Here is a 23449-nt window from a genome sequence, read left to right on the forward strand (position 1 = left end):
GTGCGGTCTGCGTGTTGGGACACTCGTACGATCTGCCAGTGTGGACATAACAGAGTTGAAGTCTCCACCCACTAAGTGCAGTGTCTCAGGGGCAGTTAGTATCCACTGCAATGTCTCAGAAAAAGGAAGTGTCTGGCGAGTTAGGGGCATAAATGTCAGTGATAGCAACTTTGTCTAATGTTGTCTAATGTCATGTGTAAGGTCATTTTGTGGCTTGTCGAATTAATCTTGGCATCTCTAATAGTATGTCGTAGGTTTTTGTGTAGTAATACGGCTACTCCAGCCTTACGGCCAACTGCCGGTGAGCCATATACAGAGCCCACCCACAGTTTTCAGAAGCGAGTTAGATCGCTGAAGCAGAAGCAAAGCCACATCCGTCCGAAGACGCTTCAAAAGTCTAATGCCCCGTACACACGGTCGGGTTTTCCAACGGAAAATGTGTGATAGGACCTTGTTGTCGGAAATTCCGACCGTGTGTAGGCTCCATCACACATTTTCCATCGGATTTTCCGACACACAAAGTTTGAGAGCAGGCTATAAAATTTTCCGACAACAAAATCCGTTGTCAGAATTTCTGATCGTGTGTACACAAATCCGACGCACAAAGTTCCACGCATGCTCAGAATAAATAAAGAGATGAAAGCTATTGGCTACTGCCCCACTTATAGTCCCAACTTACGTGTTTTACGTCACCGCGTTCAGAACGAACGGATTTTCCACAACTTTGTGTGACCGTGTGTATGAAAGACAAGTTTGAGCCAACATCCGTCGGAAAAAATCCTAGGACTTTGTTGGCGGAATGTCCGATCAATGTCCGACCGTGTGTATGGGGCATTAGGATTGACATGCGCTTACTTGGAGAGCGAAGCCCTTTAACGTTCCATGAGACAATCATTAGGTGACTCCCATCAGTTGAAGAGGCCACGTCTGGAAAGGAGAAATGTAGTGGGTTGGAGGCTTGTAATGGAGCCTCCCTGCAGGTACTGTATCATTCATCTGAGAGTCACCAAAGTATTGTAGGTCTCAAGAGCTTTACATAATCTAAACTAAGATAAAGAAAGAACAGCAATATAGCAGATTTTTGGTTAAACAAACACTTAACATACATTGTAGACTCCACTTTTTTCCACATGAGGTTCAACTACCTATCATATCTCCTGCCAGTCGCTAGCTCCTCTCCTAGGGTCAGGATGTGGGCTATGGGGAGTAAGGGAAGGGAGGAAAGGAGGGGAAGGGGTAATTGGCAGCAGGGAAGGATAGTCAGAGGGGTGAAGATTAGGGAAGGAGCATATCAGAGCTGGTCGATGGGGTAGGTTCAGAGGAATGAGAGCTCATCTCGTGGGTCTATTCCCCAGAGGGGCAGTGGATTTGACTAGCCACAGGAGCCTTTAGAGTGACCCCAAAAGCGGATAACATAGGACCTTAATGGTAACAGAAACAGCTAACTAGCAATCACATAGAAGTTGAGCAACAGGCTGACACAGTCATTGCGTCAGGAAGTTCAGTCAAATAAAAATAAAAATAAAGAGAACCCCCCCCCCCCAAAAAAACAGGGGGGGTAATACTACCCGCCTCCATGCACGGCAGGTGATGGTGAGTGTCCGAGGCCCTTCAGTGATTCCCAGAGTGGCCGTCCTGGTGGGTGAAGCGACTGCGTTTATATGGAGGCTGCATTGTTGTTTAGGTGGTGCGGTTGGGGAGGAGCTCTTTATTGGAGCTTGTCTTGAATAGTTTTAATGTTCTTCCTCCAAACAAGGACATCCATATTCCTTCTGTCCTAGTATTAAAGTAGAAGTCCAGTCTAAACCTATCATAGTTTAAATCTGCTCTCACCCCCATTCTAAGCTCTATTCTAAAGAGTCTGTAAAGGAGAGATGTGTACACGTACTTAATCTAAGGGCGCTCTGGTCCGGTCAAGTGATTGGCTCCCAGTGCAAGCTTCAGGGGTGAGGCGGACCAGCCAACAACGAATGCCCCATAGTAAGCCTATGGGTGGCATCACGGCCCAGGCACTGCAGGCATTGTGACTGCGCTCTGCTCTCCCCTGAAGCCGGACACTGGGGAGATCATGCGATCGGAGCAAAGTGCCTTAGAATAGGTAAGCATACAGTATATACACATCTTTCTATAGTGCGACCCCTGTATTACTTGTCAATATGTAATACATGTTGTTTTAATAAATTGGTAAAACTGGGAACACTATGAGCTTTTTTGCCTTTATTTATGATGGAGGAGGAGAGGAGGAAAGAGTGCTTTATGATCTAGTGTGAAAACAACCGCTGCCCTGCTGGAGGTGCGGAGTTTCTCGGAGCTCCAGAGAGAGCTTTACATCAGATGCTTTATAGACCTCTTATGATGTGGAGGTCTGTGGAGGGGTAAGCATGTTTGCTTGTCTTTGTGGCAGGGGATGTTGAAAAGGGATTTTCTGTCCTTTGCTGGCTCCACCATCATCACTTAATATTGAACTTTTATACTTTATTGATCATTTGGAGAGACTTTACCACTTCAGCCCTGAAAGGATTTACCCCCTTAAAGCGGAGTTCCACCCACTTTTACAACTTGGTCTTAAAGGAAAGACCACCCCTTCAACCATCGTTTTTGGATAACAATTTTTTATTTATTTTTTTCTTTCTTACCTTTTCTGAAGTACATAGTGTACTTCCGTCCTAGCTCAGCTGAAGCCCAGTGCATCATTTCCTCCTCCTCCCCTGCTGTCTTCTAGGACCTGTGTGTGTCCCAGAAGACGATGGGGCCATTCATAAAGCGCCATGCTCCAATGCCGATTTCTCTTAGTTACAATGGCGGTGCCTGCACCCGATCAAATGGACGGATAGGTCTCGGGGGGCCAACATCGCTGGCTCCCTGGACAGGTAAGTGTCCTTATTAAAAGTCAGCAGCTACAGTGTTTGTAGCTGCTGACTTAAAAAAAAAAAATTTTGCGGCTGGAACACCGCTTTAATGACCAGGCCGTTTTTTGCGATATGGCACTGCCGTCGCTTTATCTGACAATTGCGCGGTCATGTGATGTTGTACACAAACAAAATGGATGTCCTTTTTTTCCCCATAAATAATGCTTTCTTTTATTTTTTTCTTGATCGCTTCTGCGTTTTTTTATTTTTTTGTGCTATAAACAAAAAAAAAAAAAAAAAAATAATTTCTTCATCAGTTTAGGCCAATATGTATTCTTCTACATATTTTTGGTAAATAAAAATGCAATAAGCGTATATTAAATGGTTTGCGCAAAATTTTATCATCTACAAAATAGGGGATATATATTTATGGCATTTTTATTAATATTTTTTTTTTTTTACTAATAATGGCAATGATCAGCTATTTTTAGCGGGACTGCAACATTGCGGTGGACAGATCTAACACTTTTGGGACCAGTCACATTTATACAGCGATCAGCTGTAAAAAAAAGCCACTGATTACTGTATAAATGTCACGCAGGGAAAGGGGTTAACACTAGGGGGTAATCAAGGGGTTAAGTGCTCCCTAGGGTGGTGTTTCTAACTGTGGGGGGAGTGGACTGACTGGGAGTAGAGATAGATCTCTGTTCCTGATCACTAAGAACAGCAGATCTCTCTCTACTTCCCTGACAGAATGGGGATCTGTCTGTTTACATTGACAGATCCCTGTTCTGGCTCTCTGAGGAGCGCATCGGCTGCAGCGTGTGACCCCTATAGCTCTTAAAGTGGCTGCCGTACACCTACGGCGATCCACGCAGCAGTGCCAACCTGGCACCATAGAATGATGACGGCTGGTCAGCAAGCAGTTAAAGTGTCACTAAACCCACATAAAAGACTAGCAATACATGCTGTATTACATACTGTTACTGCTCACTATGAGATTCGTTTTCTGTAATCTGCAAAAAACCTAGTTGACCCTGCTGTTCTCTATACCCCCCTTCTGTCCCCAATTGAGCTAGAGATTTTGCAGAGCAGCATAGGCAGCTCTGCACATGCTCAGTTTTCAGTTAGTGTCTCTGCTGAACATTTCCTTCCTATCACATCTGAGCAGCCAATGTGACATATAAAAGCTTAACCTGGGTTGAGTTAAAAAATAACTAATATTTGTAAATTTTAAACTGCGCCTTTTTGCAAAATGGTGAAAATCGAACGTATGCAAAAAATTTAAATAACCAAATATCTCTAAAAATCTGGTTTTCATATTTCCCTTACAGCTTTCAGAGTTTGTAAAAGACCCCAAAACCATATATTTTCTGAAAGCACATGACCATTAGAATAAAAAGAAGGTTCTACAGATTTTTAAGGCCATTCAGTATTTGTGCAAATGTTTATCAAATCACTATTTTCACAAAAAAACACTAAAATCCCTATTTGCACACATAAACACAGCATAATTTATAAAACTTATCACCTGCACAGCGATAAAGATCCAGCTCTGACACACAGTGTGTAAGCGTGACATTCATTACCAAGCACTGGGGAGGCTGTGTATGACAGGAGTGAGAGGAGGAGGGAGGGAAGACTCTGAGGGGCGCGCGGGATGAAACATGTGCGGCACCTGGAGGGATGGCCCCGCCCCTTTTTTTAGCGCCATTATCGCCAACATTTCTCTTTCTGCAAATTGACGAAAAGGCCATTTTTCGGCCGATATGTTTCGGCGGCCGAAATTTCGGTGCATCCCTAGCTGTGTCCACTGCATCCCAATTGCTATGAACGGGACTGCCTGCACAGGAATGCATGGAACACCTGTGCATTCCCTTGCAGCTGCTGTGTCCCAATTGACATCAATAGGATGGCCTGCATGAGGATGCACAGAACACCTGTGCATCCCTGTGCAGCCAAACACGGCCTCACTGTAGTATGACTCACATGAATGAAGCCTTAGGCCTTGTTTACACTAGCAAAAATGCGTGGTTGAGCTGTGTTTCTGCTGCCTATCAACCACCCCTCATAAGCTGCAATAGACAGTGGAGGGGAGGAGTGTTTAAATGCTGCGACCACGATGCTTTGGCGCACCTGACCTGACTTGTAGTGGTGCCGCCATTCCGAACACTACACATTCAAATCTGAGGAAGTGCCGCAAAGGTCCCGCAACTGCGTGGAATGCACATGGTTGCAGCGCATTTGTTGGCAAAAATGGGGTTAAAACAGGTGGTGAGAAGGCATCGAATTGCTTCCTCGCCGCCTGTCAGTGGGCTCTGAAGCACAATCCAAACAGGGATTGGGCTTCAGCAGCAAAAGAGATTTAGAAGCATGTCTAAATCTACCCTAAGTCTTATATATATATATATATAATTTTACATTTTTTTGGGGGGGCAGGGTCTTTGAAGAGACATCAGGGGTCTAAAAAGTGAGTGATTTCTACCGATCACTTTGTTCATTCAGAAAAGAAAAGGGGCTGGTAAACACATGATTACCCCCCCCCCCCCCCCCCCGTGCTCTCCATCGTGACTGCAATCTTACACTGGCTGATTTCCTGAGCAGCAGCTGCAGCCAGCGGGAGGTGGTGGAGGGAAAACTGGCTAGCAAAGCTGGGGGGGGGGGGGGGCACCGGTGATCGGTGAGCAAGAGGGGGGCAGCCAAAATGTTAAAAGTTTAACTCTGCCATTGCTGGAGGGAAAGACAGCGGGGAATTGAATCGTATCCACAGTGATCTATGCTGGTGGGGGGGGGTTGATGTTGGGGGGGGGGTGAGAGCTGGTGCTTAGAGGGGATTGGTGGTGAAGGCAGGGGACAGTGGGGGGGGGGCAGCGCAGGCATTTTAAGGAGTGCAGGAGGGTAGGAAGCAGTGGGTGAAAGGTAGAGAGGTGGCGGTATCGGCGCGGGGATGGGGGGGGGTCATTTTAGGTGACTAGCTCTGATCAGCTGCTAATCAGAGCTATAGTTTTGTTCTGTAGTCTGCTAAATATTTCTGCTATAAGTTAATGGTCATGAGCTTATAGCACAGGAGGAATGTAAGTCCGTATGGACCTGGCCAGCTGGAAGCACTGCTGTAGGTCCATATGCCGTACAGACCTGGCAGCAAAAGGATTAAGGGACTTTTTTCACTATAGATGGTGTGTGTGTGTGTTTGATCACAGAAAAGAAGTATATAAGGGAATGCTTTTTTGGGCGGTCTCACTCATAGTGCTGCATATTGTATGTTTTTGATGTTCTAACAGAGTAACAGATGATAAGTTTTTTATTGCAACATGTGTTAATTTAAAATATTTGCAATGGTTTAGGTAGGCTCACTTTTAGTGCTGCACATTTACGTTTTTTTGTATTTTGATATAAGTACATACAGCATCTACACACACTAAAATTAGGTGTCAATTAACCTGCCAGGAGTTTTTCAGGAGAGGAAACTAGAGCATCTAGATAGAGGAATCCCACAAACACAGTCAGATACTAAATCTTTGCAGACTGTGACCCTGGTGGAATGTGAACCCAGGAACTAGAGCTGCAAGGCAGGAATGTTAGCCACTGTGCTGTCCCAATGTGGTCATTTAACATACGCTATATCCATAAACAATTTGTGCATGCTCTATTTTAGGATATCCACCGACATTAACATCGGTCTTATCTGAAGGACTTTTGGAGATGCTGCACTTATGTCGGGAAATAAAACATTTTCCCTAAAATCTAGGCTGTTTTACCGCTAACATCCTCATGATAGACTATTCTGTTTATATTACCATCTTTTTCAAAGAGCAAAGGCACAAAAAATAAGATAAACTATACTGCTAGTATGCAAAAAATGTATAAACTAAATTACACACCAGAGTCTTACATATTATACCAAATAAAATACTACTCTGGTCACATCCACCATTCCATATTGTGGCCATGCCTCACATAACGGGTGCAAATATTTTTTTCTATTTCCGTTTGACGTGATCACGCAAGGCCAAAGGCCTTAAACACAGATAAAGCTGATTGGATAGACAAACACATTACAAATAACAAAACATTTCCCAGCACATTGACCAGCTGACCAGCAAAAAAAACAAACAAAAAAAACAACTAATTAGCCCTGTCTAACAGTGTGGGGTTTATTTACTAAAGCTAGAGAGGGCAAAATTAGTCAAAATTCTGCAGAGAAACCAATCAGCTTCCAGGTCGTATTGCTAAAGCTTAATTAAACAAGCTGAAGTTAGAAGCAGAATTCTTTGCAGAATTGGGACTAATTTTGCCCTCTAGCTTTAGTAAATAAAACCCACATGTCAAGGATAGAGGGTGTAGTTGTACACATTTGCAAATACAGTGCTGTGAAAAAGTATTTGCCCCCTTCCTGATTTTTTTTATTTTTTTGCATATTTCTCACACTTAAATGATTCAGATCATCAAAAAATGTAATATCACACAAAGATAACTGGAGTAAATCCAAGATGCAGTTTTTAAATTATTATTTCATTTATTAAGGGAAAAAAGTTGTTCAAACCTGCCTGGCCTTATGTGAAAAAGTAATTGCCCTCTCCAATCATGAATCATGAATGAACTGTGAGTTAAATTTCAATTGCCACCACCCAGGCCTGATTACTGCCAGACCTGTTGAATCAAGAAATCACATAAATAGAAGCTGTTTGACAAAGTCAAGCACGCTAACAGATCACAAAAAGCCACACATCATGCCACAATCTTAAAAAATTCAAGAACAGATTAGTAACAAAGTAATGTACATGTATTGGTCTAGGAAGGGTTTCAAAGCCATTTCTAAGGCTTTGGAACTCCAGTGAACCACAGGGAGAGCCATTATCCACAAATGGAGATGACTTGGAACAGTGGTAACCTTTCCCAGGAGTAGCCGGCCTACAAAAATTGCTCCAAGAGCATGACGACGACTCATCCAGGAAGTCATAAAAGAACCCAGAACAACATCTAAAGAACTACAGGCCTCACTTGGCTCAGGTAAGATCAGTGTTCATGATTCAACAATAAGAAAGAGACTGGGCAAAAATGGCACCCATGGGGGAGAGAACAAAAAGAACACAAAGGCTCATCTCACATTTACCAAAAGACATCTTGATTATCCCCAAGACTTTTAGGCAAATATTCTGTGGACTGATGAGACGAAAATGTAACTTTTTGGAAGGTGTGCATCCCGTTACATCTGGCATAAAATGAATACAGCATTTCATAACAAGAACATCATACCAACAGTCAGACATGGTGGTGGTAGCATGATGGTCTGGGGCTACTTTGCAGCTTCAGGACCCGGACGACTTACCATAATTGATGGAACCATGAATTCTGAGCTCTACCAGAAAATCCTAAAGGAGAATGTCCGGCTATCAGTTCGTGACCTCAAGCTCAAGTGCACTTGGGTTACGCAGCAGGACAATGATCCGAAACACAACAGCAAGTCCACCTCTAAATGGTTCAAACAAAGCAAAATTTAGGTTTTGGAGTGGCCTAGTCAAAGCCCGGACTTAAATCCAATTGAGATGCTGTATCATGAACTTACGCAGGCCGTTCATGCTGGAAAACCCTCCAATGTGGCTGAACTAAAACAATTCTGCAAAGAAGAGTGTGCAAAAATTGCTCCATAGCAATGTGAAAGACATTGCCAGTTATCGCAAACGCTTGATTGCAGTTGTTGCCGCCAAGAGTGGCACACCAGTTATTAGATTTAGGGGGCAATTACTTTTTCACCTAAAGCCAGGCAGGTTTGGACAGCTTTTTTGCCTTAATAAATAACCATCATTTAAAAACTGCATTTTGTATTTACTCGGGTTATCTTTGTGTAATGATAAAATTTGTTTGATTATCTGAGTCATTTAAGTGTGACAAATATGCAAAAAAAATAAAAAATCAGAAAGGGGGCAAATACTTTTTCACAGCATTGTATATGTGAAAGCCACAGTGCCTACATGAAGGCTCCTCTGTATACTGTGGTCCTAATGCCTCGTAAAAAAAAAAAAAATAAGTTAAAAATAATAAGTTTTTTTTTACATACTGTCACTAGTCAGTGTTTCTGATCACCGCCACACCAGTTAAAGGATTATATGATAAAAAAAATTGTGGACAATTTCTTCATTTTCCCAAACATTGTGACAAAAAATTACAACTTCAAAAAACTCGCCATGCCTCTTACCAAATACCTTGGACTGTCTACTTTCCGAAAAGGGGTCATTTGGGGGGTACTTGTACTCTCCTGGTGTTTTTGGGCCATCAGTACAAAAGGATTGATCAATTTTTAAATATACAGTATCTCACAGAAGTGAGTACACCCCTCACATTTTTGTAAATATTTTATTATATCTTTTCATGTGACAACACTGAAGAAATGACACTTTGCTACAATGAAAAGTAGTGAGTGTACAGCTTGTATAACAGTGTAAATTTGCTGTCCCCTCAAAATAACTCAACACACAGCCATTAATGTCTAAACTGCTGGCTGACAGGTTCCACTCAGAACAGGCCTCGCCATGGTCAACCAAAGAAGTTGAGTGCACGTGCTCAGCGTCATGTCTAGAGGTTGTCTTTGGGAAATAGACATATGAGTGCTACCAGCATTGCTGCAGAGGTTGAAGTGGTGGGGGGGTCAGCCTGTCAGTGCTCAGACCATACTCTGTATACTGCATCAAATTGGTCTGCATGCCTGTCATCCCAGAAGGAAGCCTCTTCTAAAGATGATGCACAAAAAAGCCCGCAAACAGTTTGCTTAAGACAAGCAGACTAAGGACATGGATTACTAGAACCATGTCCTGTGGTCTGATGAGACCAAGGTAAACTTATTTGGTTCAGATGTGTCAAGCGTGTGGGGCAGCAACCAGGTGAGGAGTACAAATACAAGTGTGTCTTGCCTGTAGTCAAGCATTGTGGTAGGAGTGTCATGGTCTGGGGCTGCATGAGTGCTGCCGGCACTGGGGAGCTACAGTTCATTGAGGGAACCATGAATGCCAACATGTACTGTGACATACTGAAGCAGAGCATGATTCCATCCCTTCGGAGACTGGGCCGCAGGGCAGTATTCCAACATGATAACGACCCCAAGCACACCTCCAAGACGACCACTGCCTTGCTAAAGAAGCTGAGGGTAAAGTTGATGGACTGGCCAAGCATGTCTCCAGACCTAAACCCTATTGAGCATTTGTGGGGCATACATCTCAAACAGAACATACATCTCATACAGAAGGTGGAGAAGTGCAAGGTGTCTAACATCTACCAGCTCCGTGATGTCATCATGGAGAAGTGGAAGAGGACTCCAGTGGCAACCTGTGAATCTCTGGTGAACTCCATGCCAAAGAGGGTTAAGGCAGTGCTGGAAAATAATGGTGGCCACACAAAATATTGACCAATTGGGGCATTTTCACTTAGGGGTGTAATCACTTTTATTGCCAGCGGTTTAGACATTAATGGCTGTGTGTTGAGTTATTTTGAGGGGACAGCAAATTTATACAAGCTGTATATTCACTACTTTAGTGTAATTTTTTCAGTGTTGTCACATGAAAAGATATAATAAAATATTTACAAAAATGTGAGGGGTGTACTCACTTTTCTGAGATACTGTACATACCATAGTTTGTGGACTCTATAACTTTCCTGCAGACTAAATAATAAATGCTGATTTGGGGTATTTTCACCAAGGAAATGTAGCAGAATACATTTGACCTATATTTATGAAGAAATGTTATTTATTTGCAAAATTTTATAGCAGAAACGAAGAAAAACGAATTTTTTTCAAAATGTTCAGGCTTTTTTTGCTTATTTAGCAAAAAGTAAAAAACCCAGTGGTGATTAAATACCTCAAAAAGAAAGCTCTATATGTGTGAAAAAAATGATAAAAATGTATTATGGGTACAGTGTTGTGTGACCACACAACTGTCATTTAAAATGTGACAGCTCTAAAAGCTGAAAATTGGCCTGGGCAGGAAGCGGGTAAAAGTGCCTGGTATTGAAGTGGTTAAGAGCAGGTTTGCCTAGAGGGAGCCCACCCCTCCTAAAAAAGACATGGAAATATTGCACGCCCAGCAATAGCACAATGGCAGCTGAAAACATCCAGTGCATCCCCACGCACAATTGTGGAGTGGGCCCCCTCCAGCAAACCTGCCTTTAATTTATCCATTGCTATATATGCTCCAACTTGGGAGACTCTGAAAACGATATAGTAAGGACCACAGTATACAGAGGAGCCTTGGCAAGGCACTGTGGCTTTCACATATAGTTGCAAATGTGTGCAACTATACCCTCTGTCTTTGACATACACTGTCAGACAGGGCTATTTCTTTTTTTGCACGCTAGCTGGTAAGTGTGCTGGGAATTTTTTGTTTTTTTGTAATGTGCTAAGTCCCTTCCATGTGCATCTTACTTTAAAAGGTGAATTATAGATTGGTATGGTTGCCACTTATCTACACACCTTGTTGGCAGAATACAACCACAGTCCAATCTGAGCACAGGTAAAGGTGTTACATTTAAAATTTAGACACTACATTTAAAAAAAGATCTGGGAATTGGCTGAGAGAACAGCAGATGTCAGCGTTAAAGTGGAAGTTCAGGATCAATCTAACTAAGCTGAAATCTGCTGCCATATACTAACTACACTGTAAAAAGAAGATCCTTATTCTTACCTATTCTGAGGACACTCCAGTCTGGCCACGGACTCCCCAGTGGCTGCCTCCAGGGGAGAGGAGAGTTTGCCGTCAACGGCTGAAATGCCTGGGCAGTGACATCACCCATAGACTTGGGTAGCCTTTGTTGGATATCCTTCCTTTCCCCTGAAGCCGCTGGGAGACAATCATGTGACAGGACCGGAGAGCCCTCAGAATAGGTAAGTATAAGTATCTTCCTTCTACAGGGTAGTTAGTATAGGATTTAGAAGAGGGTGGGAGCAGATTTAAGCTTAGTTAGATTGATCCTGGACTTCAACTTTAAATAAATGTGAAGGATGTGGAAAATGAATTTAAAGGAGTTGTAAAGGCAGAAGGTTTTTTATCTTAATGCTTAGAAGCCTCCCCAGCACCCCCTAATACTTACCTGAGCCCCATCTCTCTCCAGTGATGTCAATGAGTGAATTAGCCATCCTGGACTCTCCTCCTGATTGGCTGAGATGCAGCACCGGCGCCATTGGCTCCCGTGGCTGTCAATCAAAGTCAGTTAGCCAATCAGAAGAGAGAGGGGGCAGAGCCGGGTCGAGCTCTGTGTCCGAATGCACACTCGGAGCTATGACTTGGCTCGGGTGCCCCCACAGCAAGCTGCTTGCTGTAGAGGCACTCAACAGGAGGGAGGGGCCAGGAGCAGCGAAGAGGGACAAGAGAAGAGGAGGATCCAGACTGTGCAAAACCAACTGCACAGAGCAGGTAAGTATAGCATGATTGTTTTTTTTTAAAAAAGACTTTACAATCACTTTAAATAAAAAACAACAAAACAAGTCATGGAAAATGTAAAGGTTAACTTTTTGATTTTGAGTGTATCAACACCTATTAGGTATGCTATTACTACTATGACTTTTATTTCACATTCCAACCCTAGAATAGATTGTAGAGGCACATACCCCCCACATGTATGGCAACTGATCATTACATTTTTCTATAAGTTTCTATTGTTGATTTTAATTAAATGTATTAATTCTCTAGATCCTTTGCATTCTGTTAGGTGACTCCTAGAATCCCCAAAATGTGTTGGCTCGTTGAATTGTTTTGATGAAATACATTTTCTTGGCCCCTTTACTAACACTATAAATAGTTCAACTATAGACCTTGAACCTTACCCTAGGTACCATCCATGTTTATATCATTTAGCTTATGGAACCTAAACAATCCACAAGATTTATAATCTTGGAACCATAAAATCTATATATGTCACATCTAGCCTTTACCATGTAGGAAATGTTGTCAAAGTTATAATTCATCTTAATTCTGGTGCTGTATGCATGAGGTGTGTGTGAGAACAGTGGTTTCAGTGTTCGAGATCAGCTGCAGTAATCTCCAGTTATCCATGGTTTTAAGACACAATTATATATCTATTAGCACCTTACGTCATAGAGTACAAGTAATTACAGTAAATGTGTGATTTATATTTCTGATTTGATGTTGAAGTACTGGATTTCTGATTATTCTATCAATATTATAGACAGCTAAAGTTACAGTATATGCAATTATCCTATAGAAGTAAAGCTTATCTATACCTCCTACTACCTTCCAAGCCTCCTTACTGCTACTGTAATGATGAGGGGTCTCCTTTACTAACAGAAATGGTTATTAGGCAGGAATGTGAAGTCAGGTTTCATCAAACCAGGAAAAGTCAAGATTTGCATAGAATTTGCTAATTCTTTTGAAGAACTAATTGTTTTGGCATGCGGTTTTTACTGAGAGTGTCCTCTGCTTATATATTTTTTTTATCATTTGTGTAATCTGAATATTGCCAAAGCATACCAGCCGGCAGTAATTTAGAGTAACCAACCACATTTCAGTTTACTTTAGTGAGAGCAGTAAATACCGTATATAGAGCAGTAAACACCGTATATACTCGAGTATAAGCTGACTTTTTCAGCACATTTTTTTATGCTGAAAAAGCCCCCCTCGGCTTATACTCGAGTGAGGGTCTCGAGTGAGGGTCTTGAGTCCGTGATAGACGGAACACTGAACCCTGATACAATGCTGGGAAACTGAATCAGTGTTCCGTCTATCATGGACGAGGAGGAGGCGGGGCTTTGTTACAGTGGACGGCCACTGAACAGTTAAGACTGCATGACACAGCAGGGGACACCCGCTGTTTTGGTTATCAAAGGTACAGCTGCAGATGGGCCCAGTGAGGCTGCAAATGGGCACAATGAGGCTGCGATGGGCACAGTGAGGCTGCAAATGGGCACAATGAGGCTGCGATGGGCACAGTGAGGCTGCAAATGGGCACAGTGAGGCTGCAGATGAGCACAGTGAGGCTGCAGATGGGCACTGATGATACAGGTGGGCACAGTGAGGCTGCAGATGGGCACAGAAAGGCTGCAGATGGGCACAGTGAGGCTGCAAATGGGCACAATGAGGCTGCGATGGACACAGTGAGGCTGAAAATGGGCACAGTGAGGCTGCAGATGAGCACAGTGAGGCTGCAGATGGGCACTGATGATACAGGTGGGCACAGTGAGGCTGCAGATGGGCACAGAAAGGCTGCAAATGGGCACAGTGAGGATGCAGATGGGCACAGTGAGGCTGCAAATGGGCACAGTGAGGCTGCAGATGGGCACTGTTTACCCAGTAGCTGCTGCATTTCCCACCCTAGGCTTATACTCAAGTCAATACATTTTCCAGTTTTTTGTGGTAAAATTAGGTGCCTTGGCTTATATTCGGGTCGGCTTATACTCGAGTATATACGGTAATCTGAGTGGTTGTTATAGTTTACTTCACATTGTACATTATCATTGAACCTTGCCCTGCAACACGGGAAAAGGCCATTTCTGTGCATTTTATTACATATTCAAAATGTTCCATATGTCAGCAAACCAATTCAATATCAAACAAGAATGGCATTAAGGGGGGGGCGTGGCCGGATGTGATCGGGGCAGCACGCGTCTCTGAGGAGCTCCACACATCCTGATCTAATCCTTCGAATTGGAATGAACCCTTTTACTTTTAACCTTCACTAGCATCTGGGGGAAGGTGAGAGGATCGAGACTATGCATTCCTCGGCGTCTAAAAAGGCACAGAGGCAGCAGAAAGACCAGCGCCAGACGCGCTCTGCTAAGGAGGCAGAGCGATACTCCCCCCCCCCCCCCGCCATCTTGTCTGCACGGACAGAACAGCGCGCCACGCACAAGACGGCAAACATGGCGCTGACAGGGGGCCCGGAGGAGACGAACGCTGAGCAAGAGGTTGCTGAAGAGCAAATGCTGGCTGTGGATGCGGATGGGATCACCAAGCCGATCCTAGAAGCTATCAACATGAGTAAGTCTGAGCTCATGGGGCGTATTGACCACTTATCATCAGAGTGCACTGTGATTAGACACGATCTGGACAAAATCAGGGGCAGGCTCACCACAGTGGAAGACAGAGTCTCAGGGGTGGAAGACACTTCTCACACCCAAGGCATACATGCAGCTGAACTCCGGGACCTGGTGAAGTCCCTGCAACATAGAGCAGATGATGCTGAAGACCGTCAAAGGAGGAACAATATCAGGGTGGTGGGCCTGCCTGAAGGTGCAGAGGGGGAAAAGCCTACACTCTTTGCTGAGGCCCTATTTAAACAGTTGCTTTCCCTGGAGGATGTACCCCCCACTTATGTGGTAGAGAGAGCACACAGGGTCCCCACAGGAAGAAGACCTCCTGGAGCCTATCCCAGACCTTTCCTGGTCCGATTCCTGAACTATAGAGACAGGGATATGATCCTAGCTAAATCCAGAAGAATTCAGGAACTGAAACATGAGAATGCGCGCCTAATGTTGTACCCGAATTTTTCAGCGGCCACGCAGCAGCAACGCCGCTCCTTCAATGATATACGCAGGAGACTTCGTGAGAAGGAGGTGCAATATAGTATGTTATACCCGAGCAGGCTGCGAGTCCAATACAAGGGCACAGTGAAGTTTTTTGAAAATCCTGCGGAAGCTTGTGAATGGATGGATAAGGAACTCGCTTGAAGTTTCTCTGCCAGAAGATGGATTTAATGATCAAGTAAGGAAGTAATATTATGCAGGAAGGTTGCACCAGTTGTGCTAATTGTATTGTTACCAGCTACCCAGGTCCTATGCCAATCTATACATACTTTATGTCAGTGTAACGCATTTGATTGGTGATTACCAGTTTGGGTAAAAGCATGCATGGACTAATTTGAAAAGTGACGCTAATGAATGGTACGGGGTAGAACTAACACATACTGTAACCTAAGAAAGTCAGTGCATACAATGCAGGCCCAGGACAGGCTTACACCACTGGACATACTCCTGTATCAGTTGACTAGATTTGATAATTCAAGTTCGAAACTTCATGGAGATCCATCATCTCAAGAGTTTCTTTCTCCTGGTTTCCATTAGTTGGTCGACTACACACTCAGGTAGTCCAACAAGTGATTGTTTTTTCTCCTGACACAGTACTGGAATACTTTGCAGCAGGGGTAAGCACCCCATAAAGTTGATGGGATCCTGCTGGCCAGAGGATGATATCTCTGGCCTGTGTTTTTAATATCCTGGTTCCTCTCTCTCAATTTTCAGAGATTATTTCTCCTTCTTCTTTATTTTTATTGTGTTATCTCTTTTTCATTTTTGCAATCACACATCCGCTCTGAAAATTCACTCTTTTTTTGTTTATTGGAGCACACGGTAGAAGAGACCAATACACAGGACACTCTGCCGAACTTTGATCAATGCGGTTGGAACTCTCCATCAGGATTGGTTCGTGTTTTTGGGGAAAAGCTACATGCCGAAACTCTTTTGTTTTTTGGTTATTTTCTTTTTCTTTTTTAATTTTTTTACTGCAGCGGGTTTTTTTTGTTGTTTCTGGCATAATAGCAGGGGGGGAAGTGTTACTTGTCACAGCTCATATAACTGAAGTTAACTCAGCAACCTTTGTTATAGCAATACTATTAGAATGTATAGTGTTCAGAGTAAGAAGGATATTGGTTCCACCGGAAAGCGGTAAGGGTAATCATTATCATAACGGTACTAATGGCAGATAAAGAGTGGTGTCTTGGAACGTCAGAGGCCTGAACAATAAATTTAAAAGGGCCTCGGTGTTCCAATACTTGAAACAGTCCAAACCACACATAATTCTTCTGCAAGAAACGCATCTGGATGGCAATAGGGTAATGTCCCTGCGAAAACCGTGGATTCAGAGGGCTTTACACTCCACGTATTCTACCTTTGCCAGAGGAGTGTCCATACTAATAAGCAGGTCGGTCCCGTGCACTATCCACCGGGTCATTTCTGATCCAGGGAGAAGGTTTGTGGCGGTTGTATTGAATGTATACCATTGTCAAATTATGCTGGTAAATGTTTATATACCCCCCCCCATTCCAAGACCAATTATTGTTTGATATGCTAACTAAACTGGCCCAATTTTTACATCTGCCCGCTCTCTTTTTGGGAGATTTCAACGCCATTCTAGACGTGGCCTTGGACTCTTCTAATGTGAGCAGAGGGAGTTCAGCTGACTTAAACGGATGGGCTTCCACGGCTGGGTTGGTTGAGCTCTGGAGAAAGAAATATCCTAATGATAAGGGCTATTCTCATATATCACTGTCCCATGGGTCATCGGCCAGAATTGATCTGGCTTTTGGTAATGCTCGAACATTGCAATATGTAATAGATGTTGAATATATGGCAGGGGGACTGTCAGACCACAATCCCTTGTCTCTAACCCTGTCTTTTTCGACTGGACCGACTAAGGGTGGTTGGCGACTTTCGCCCAGTTGGCTACAACATGAGCAAGTTGAAACTCAGCTAGCGGAAACAATTAAATCATATTGGTCTACTAATTTTGACTCATCAGAGCCACCAGTGGTGTGGGACGCCTTTAAGGCGGTGGTAAGAGGGGAATGCATTTCGGCCATAAAGACAGCAAGAGTGAATGACAATGAAATACTTAATACTTTGAAACAGGAGAGGGAGAGTGCAGAAAAGCAGGCAGAGGCCCCTACAAAAGCCTCGTATGAGGCTCATTTGGAGGCAAGGAGAGCTTTGTCACTGCATATTAAAGGACTGACACGAACAGAATTAAAAAGAAATATGCACACGGTATTTGCAGAAGGGGACAAGAATGGAAAGCTCTTGGCTATGCTAGTGGCAGACTACCACCCGGCGGCACACATACCAGCCATAAGGGACAAGGGGGGCACACTGGTCACTGGCCCCTTGCTGATTATGAAGGAATTCATTGATTTTTTTCTCTACATTATATTCACCCATTCCCCAATATGATACAGAGGAGTTAGATTTGTTACTATCAACACTGACTATACCAAGATTAACTATAGAAGACCGTAATACACTAGATGCTAAAATAACAGTTAAAGAGGTACAAAATGCAATTTTTGCCTTCCCCCCAATAAGGCTCCGGGCCCTGATGGCTTCCCAGCTGACTTTTACAAGGCACATGTGGATCAACTTGCCGAGAGATTTAACTGGTTATTAGAACATAGTATTGAGCATTCCTCCCTACCAGCTTCCATGCTTGAGGCTTACATGATCCTTCTGCCTAAACCTGGGAAAGACCCGACAGAGTGTGCATCATACCGCCCCATAGCATTACTTAATGCGGACCTTAAAATTTTAACCAAAATACTAGCAACCAGACTAGCTCTAGTCATTCAAACGGTGGTAAATATTGTTCAGACCGGTTTCATGCCAGGAAAGTCGACTGATACCAATCCAAGAAGACTTTTTACTCACATACAACTCCCACCGACGGACACAGATACCAGAATTGAAGTGTCAATAGACATTGAAAAAACTCGGTCGATTGATTGTTTATGTTTAAAGTATTGGAGGCCCTGGGTTTTGGGGCGCAATTTAGACGTTGGATTTCCATGTTATATAGAAACCCCAAAGTAGCTATCAGAATGGGATCGAGGATATCTGATTTCTTTGAGGTGGGCAGGGGCACACGACAAGGATGCCGTTGTCCCCTTTCCTGTTTGCCCTGGTTATGGAGCCCCTGGCCATCGCATTGAGAGCCTCTGGGGAAGCGCAGGCAATCAAAGTAGGTACAATTAATGAAACACTAGCTTTATACGCAGACGACATGCTCCTGTTTCTAAGTGACCCTGATACCTCGCTAAAGGCAGTACTGAAGATTTTAGATGAATTTGGAAAATTCTCTGGGTTGAAAGTAAATTGCAGTAAGTCGTCCATATTACCACTTGATGCTAAAGCCAGGGAAAAAGCAAATCCAAATATGCCCCTGCAATGGGTTACATCACTCAAATACTTGGGGTGAAAATTACGGCAAAGATTCAGGAGTATATCCCTCTAAATCTACTCCCTCTGTTGACCCTTCTCAAACAAAAAGTGCAGGTTTGGAGCAAACTACCCCTTTCCTTAATAGGTAGAATCAGTCTACTCAAGATGAAGTTCCTTCCAGTATTATTATACTTCATACGCCATTCACCAGTTTGGATATCCAAAACATATTTCAAATAAATTGAAGAGATTATTAGTTCCTTTCTTTGGGCTTCCAAACCCCCTAGGATAGGGACCAAAGTGTTACAAGAACCAGGTGACCAAGGGGGAATGGCACTGCCAGATTGGCACAAATATTATTTGGCTTGCCAAATGGTATTTGCCCGAAGATGGCTACTGTCAGATGATGGGGACCCTGCCACAGTCTTGGAGGCGGCACAGTTGGGTTCCTATGAAAGCCTGCGCTTGGCGCTGTTTCGTGGCGCCAAATCTGACCTGCCTCTGACATCGACTATGAAAGCTACTATTAAGGCATGGGAACTAGCGGTGAAGTTGGCATCCCCCAGTTATGGAGGGCTTTCTCCATCGACTCCAATTTGGATGAATCATAAGCTACCTCACTTCTATAACATACCTGATCGAGGGGTATGGGCGGTTAAGGGCGTTAAAACACTCAAAGATATCACGACATCTGTAGATCTTCTGACCTTCTCCCAAATGCAGTCAAGACATGAGCTGCCCAACTCATACTTATTTTGATTCTTCCAGATTAGACACGCATTCCAAGAACAATTTAAAGAATTGAGGGTTGAATTGCTGCCTTCGACTCTTGAATCCCTACTGTCAGCGGAGGACTTGAACAAAGTTTTCTCGGTGACGTACAAGGAACTCTTTAAAACAACACCGAAAGCAATCACAAACTGTAGAACCAAATGGGAATTGGAGGTTCCGGACCTACAGGGGGAAGATTGGGATGAGCTTTGGAATCAGCCATTTAGGCACCTGGTATCAGCCAGAGACAGACTAATACAATTTAAATTCTTACATAGGAGCTCTACACACCAGCAAGGATAGCCAAGATCTATGGTAATACATCGGCGGAGTGTTGGAGATGCTCTGCATCTCCAGTAGATGCTGAACACATTTTCTGGCTATGTCCACACATTCAAGATTTCTGGAAAGAGATTATGGCATGCATATCGGACCTCTTATCGGTACCTATACCAATGACAATTAGGGTGTGCCTGTTGGGATTGGTTGATGAGGTGGTTCCAAAAAGAGCCCTGCGAACGTTACTTACCATCTTGTTGTTCTACGGAAAAAAAGCCATACTACTTAGATGGAAAAATGCTAAGGCCCCCAACATAAACTTTTGGAAGAATTTGGTAAATTCAATGTTACCCCACTATAAATATACATACGAGGCAAGGGGATGTATTAATAAATTTGATAAAATATGGAAAGTGTGGTATGAGTCAGATACCACGGTGGGTTTAAGACTGTTGGATATGGGAGTTTATACGTTCAGATAAGGTATACTGCAACAAAACCCGAGGGTACAGGAAAATAAACATTACCAAGGGGGACAAATGAACACTGGTATGAAGAATGATACATAATTACACTGCTTATTTCATGACTAATAAATACATGTTTTAGAAAGTAAGGAAAGATAATATGGTGAAAAGGTAATATTATCCGGTTTAGGATATGAGTTGTGACAAGGGGGAGGGGGGGAATAAGTTGGGAAGGGGGGCGGTTGTCTAGGCCCTGCGCGGCCAGTTGTTTTACTGGGGATATGCTACGTTGGCATGTTCTCAGTTTATGTATGTACTTTAAAATTTTCAATAAAAAGAAATTTACAAAAAAAAAAAAGAATGGCATTAAGTACCTCTGACAAGAATGTCAAGAAAGAACACAACTGCATAATATGATATCATCACTGCCAGCACTGCCATTGTCCCCATGTTGCAACATCAGCTTCCACAAATTTTCCTGTGAACTGGGAGGCAGTCTACTGCTCCAGCTACAAACAGCGATAAGAAGAGGGGGTTTCGAATTATAGGCCTCAGAGCAATAAGAATGACAGCTAAGGCCCTATCAAAGCCCATACACTAAGAGCCCATTCATACAGGGGCAACACGACTTCCAGCACGACTTTGGGAGGCAACTTGGACACGACTTGAGTATGAATCACAGCACGACTTGGGGCAACTTACAACACAACTTGAAGTCGCCTCCAGGACAGGGAACTTTACAAGTGGCCAATCAGAGCTTATCAGCTGTGTGTGAGAAGGAGGAGGCTGGCTGTTTAGTGGAGGAAATTACTTTCTGTTTCTTTTCTGCTTCCTGTAAAGTTGCCTCAGTATGAACAGTGATCAGACTTGGAGGCAACTTCCATTGAAATCAATGGGTACAAGTTGCCTTCAAGTCGGATTGAAGTAGTACAGGAACCTTTTCTGAAGTCGGAGCGACTGCAGTAGTGTGCATTAAGTCAGATCCATTCACTTACATTGATTTTTTGGTGTAGCGCGACTTGAGGCGACTTGGGGCGACTTGAAGTCGGATCCAAAGTTGCCCCTGTGTGAATGGGCTCTAAGGGAGAGCTGCACCTTCGGTACAGTTGTAGCCTCAGTTCAAAAGGTTTGTGTCGGTTTCTTCTTATTGTTAAAAAAAAAGGTATTGAAAAACAACATACATTTCTGGAAATGCAAGGTTTATACTAAGGTTCACTAAACTCTGCAGTCTTCTTGTAGCTGAAAGGCAGTCTTTATATTTTGTTACAAAAACACTGCCCTTGTTAACCTTTCAACTCAGGAAGTGGGAATATTTAGGGGAAAATTGCACAGCTTACCTCTTCTCTGTGGTTCTTTATTGGCATACAAAGAATACTTTGTGTTTTGTACCCAGTAATTTGGTCGACTTCCGCATTGAATCTGGAATCCTGAAAAGGCAAACGACATTGTCTAATTAGATAAAAGATTTCAGATGATTTTTCGATGTAATAATCTGATTTGACGATGGACATTCCAACTTAGAAATACAGCAGCAGCAGCCACAGCAAAGGACAGACTTTGCTATTACAATGAACACAAGCTACATGAACAGGCATACTTAAAGGGAAACTCATTCTTTTTCAGGGACTATGCATTCTCAGTTCTTATTGTAACAACTGCATGAAAGTCATTTGGATTTGGTTTTCATATTTTGCTTGCATATTGTTGCCTATTTCTCTGACTAATTTTTATATGAGCCTATACAGATTTTCTTTCTACTGGCTATCTCCATGCCAGTTAGGCTGCTATCATCAAATGATCAACAGAGTAATACAAAACTCTGTATAGCACTCAAAGTGAAAACACCAAAGTATGTCTCTCTAACTTGTTTTTGTCAGTTTTTGGTATGTATATTTGAATGTCATATTGTACTCCATATATTGTCCCTTTCCTACTCCTACAGTGTTCCCTCCTGTACTTCCAATTTCCTCCTTCTCTAGTGTACAACGGTGTTCAGATTTTCTTTCTACTGGCTATCTCCATGCCAGTGAGGTTGCTATCATCAACTGCTGAACAGGATGAGACGAAACCCTACAAAACTTAAAGTGAGGATGACAAAGTATACCTCTATACTCTGTTTTTGCCAGTTTCTTGAATGTATATTTGAATGTAATGTCTCCCCTCTACAGCACTTCTGCTGTAATACTGCTGTATATTCATCCAGTGACCCCTTTGCATCTCAATTTCTTACCTTTTTGTTGTCCCCGCCTCTTTACTCATCCACCGGTGTTAACTCTTTACTGTCTCCAGTGTTCCCTCCTGTACTGTTCCTCTCCTCCTCCAGTGTTCCCTCCTGTACTGTTCCTCTCCTCCTCCAATGTTTCCTCCTGCACTGTTCCTCTCCTCCTCCAGTGTTCCCTCCTGTATCGCCCCATTCCTCCTCTTCTAGTGTCCCCTGGAACTGTCCATCTCTTCCACCTCCAGTATTTCCTCCCGTACTGCCCTTCTCCTTCTTCCCCTCCAGTGTTTAGACCTGCACTGCCACTCTCCTGCACCCTCCAATGTTCTTTTCTGTACTGCCCCTCTTCTCCCCCTCCATTGTTTTCTCCCTTCTTCTCCTCCACTGCCCCTTCTTCTCCTCCAGTAGTGTTCCTTCTTTACTGTCCCTATCCTACTCCTCCAGTATACCCCCCTTCCCCCATACTGCCCCTCTCCTCCAATGCTTCCTCCTGCTCCACCCCTTTTCATCTCTTCCAGTTTTCCCTCCTGTATGACCCCTCTTCTCCTCTAGTGTTCCCTCCTGTACTGCTATTTTCCTGCTTCTCTAGTGTACCTTTCTGTCTTGCCCCTCTCTTCCTTCAGGATATCCTCCTGTATTGCCATTTTCCTCCTTCTTTAGATCTCTAGCATACCCCCCCCTGATATTGTTCCTCTTTGCCACCTCCCGTGTTCCCTCCTGTGCTGCCATTTTTATCCTTCTCCTCTAGCAAACCCCCCTGTATTGTCCCTCCCCTCCACGTCCTGTACTGACCCCCCCCCCGTACTGTTCCTATTCTCCTCCTCCTGTATTTCCTTTCCTTCTTTACTGACATTTTCCTCCTCTAGTGTACCCACTGTACTGTCCCTCTCCTCCTGTGTTTCCTCCTATACTGACATTTTCCTGCTCCTCTAGCATACCC

At 43.5% G+C, this 23449-nt stretch overlaps 1 protein-coding gene across 4 annotated transcripts in view; it reads right to left on the bottom strand.

Annotated features, from left to right (window-relative positions):
- Positions 1 to 23449, bottom strand: part of PDE5A (phosphodiesterase 5A) — a 267395-nt gene that overhangs the window by 148297 nt on the left and 95649 nt on the right. For all 4 annotated transcript variants that reach the window (XM_073603315.1, XM_073603298.1, XM_073603307.1 and 1 more), the window contains exon 3: positions 21629 to 21718. In XM_073603315.1, coding sequence (XP_073459416.1) covers positions 21629 to 21718 — 90 coding nt within the window. The remainder of the gene's footprint in view (positions 1 to 21628; positions 21719 to 23449) is intronic.

This window comes from Aquarana catesbeiana, linkage group LG01 (assembly GCF_042186555.1).
Source record: "Aquarana catesbeiana isolate 2022-GZ linkage group LG01, ASM4218655v1, whole genome shotgun sequence".
Lineage (NCBI taxonomy): Eukaryota > Metazoa > Chordata > Amphibia > Anura > Ranidae > Aquarana > Aquarana catesbeiana.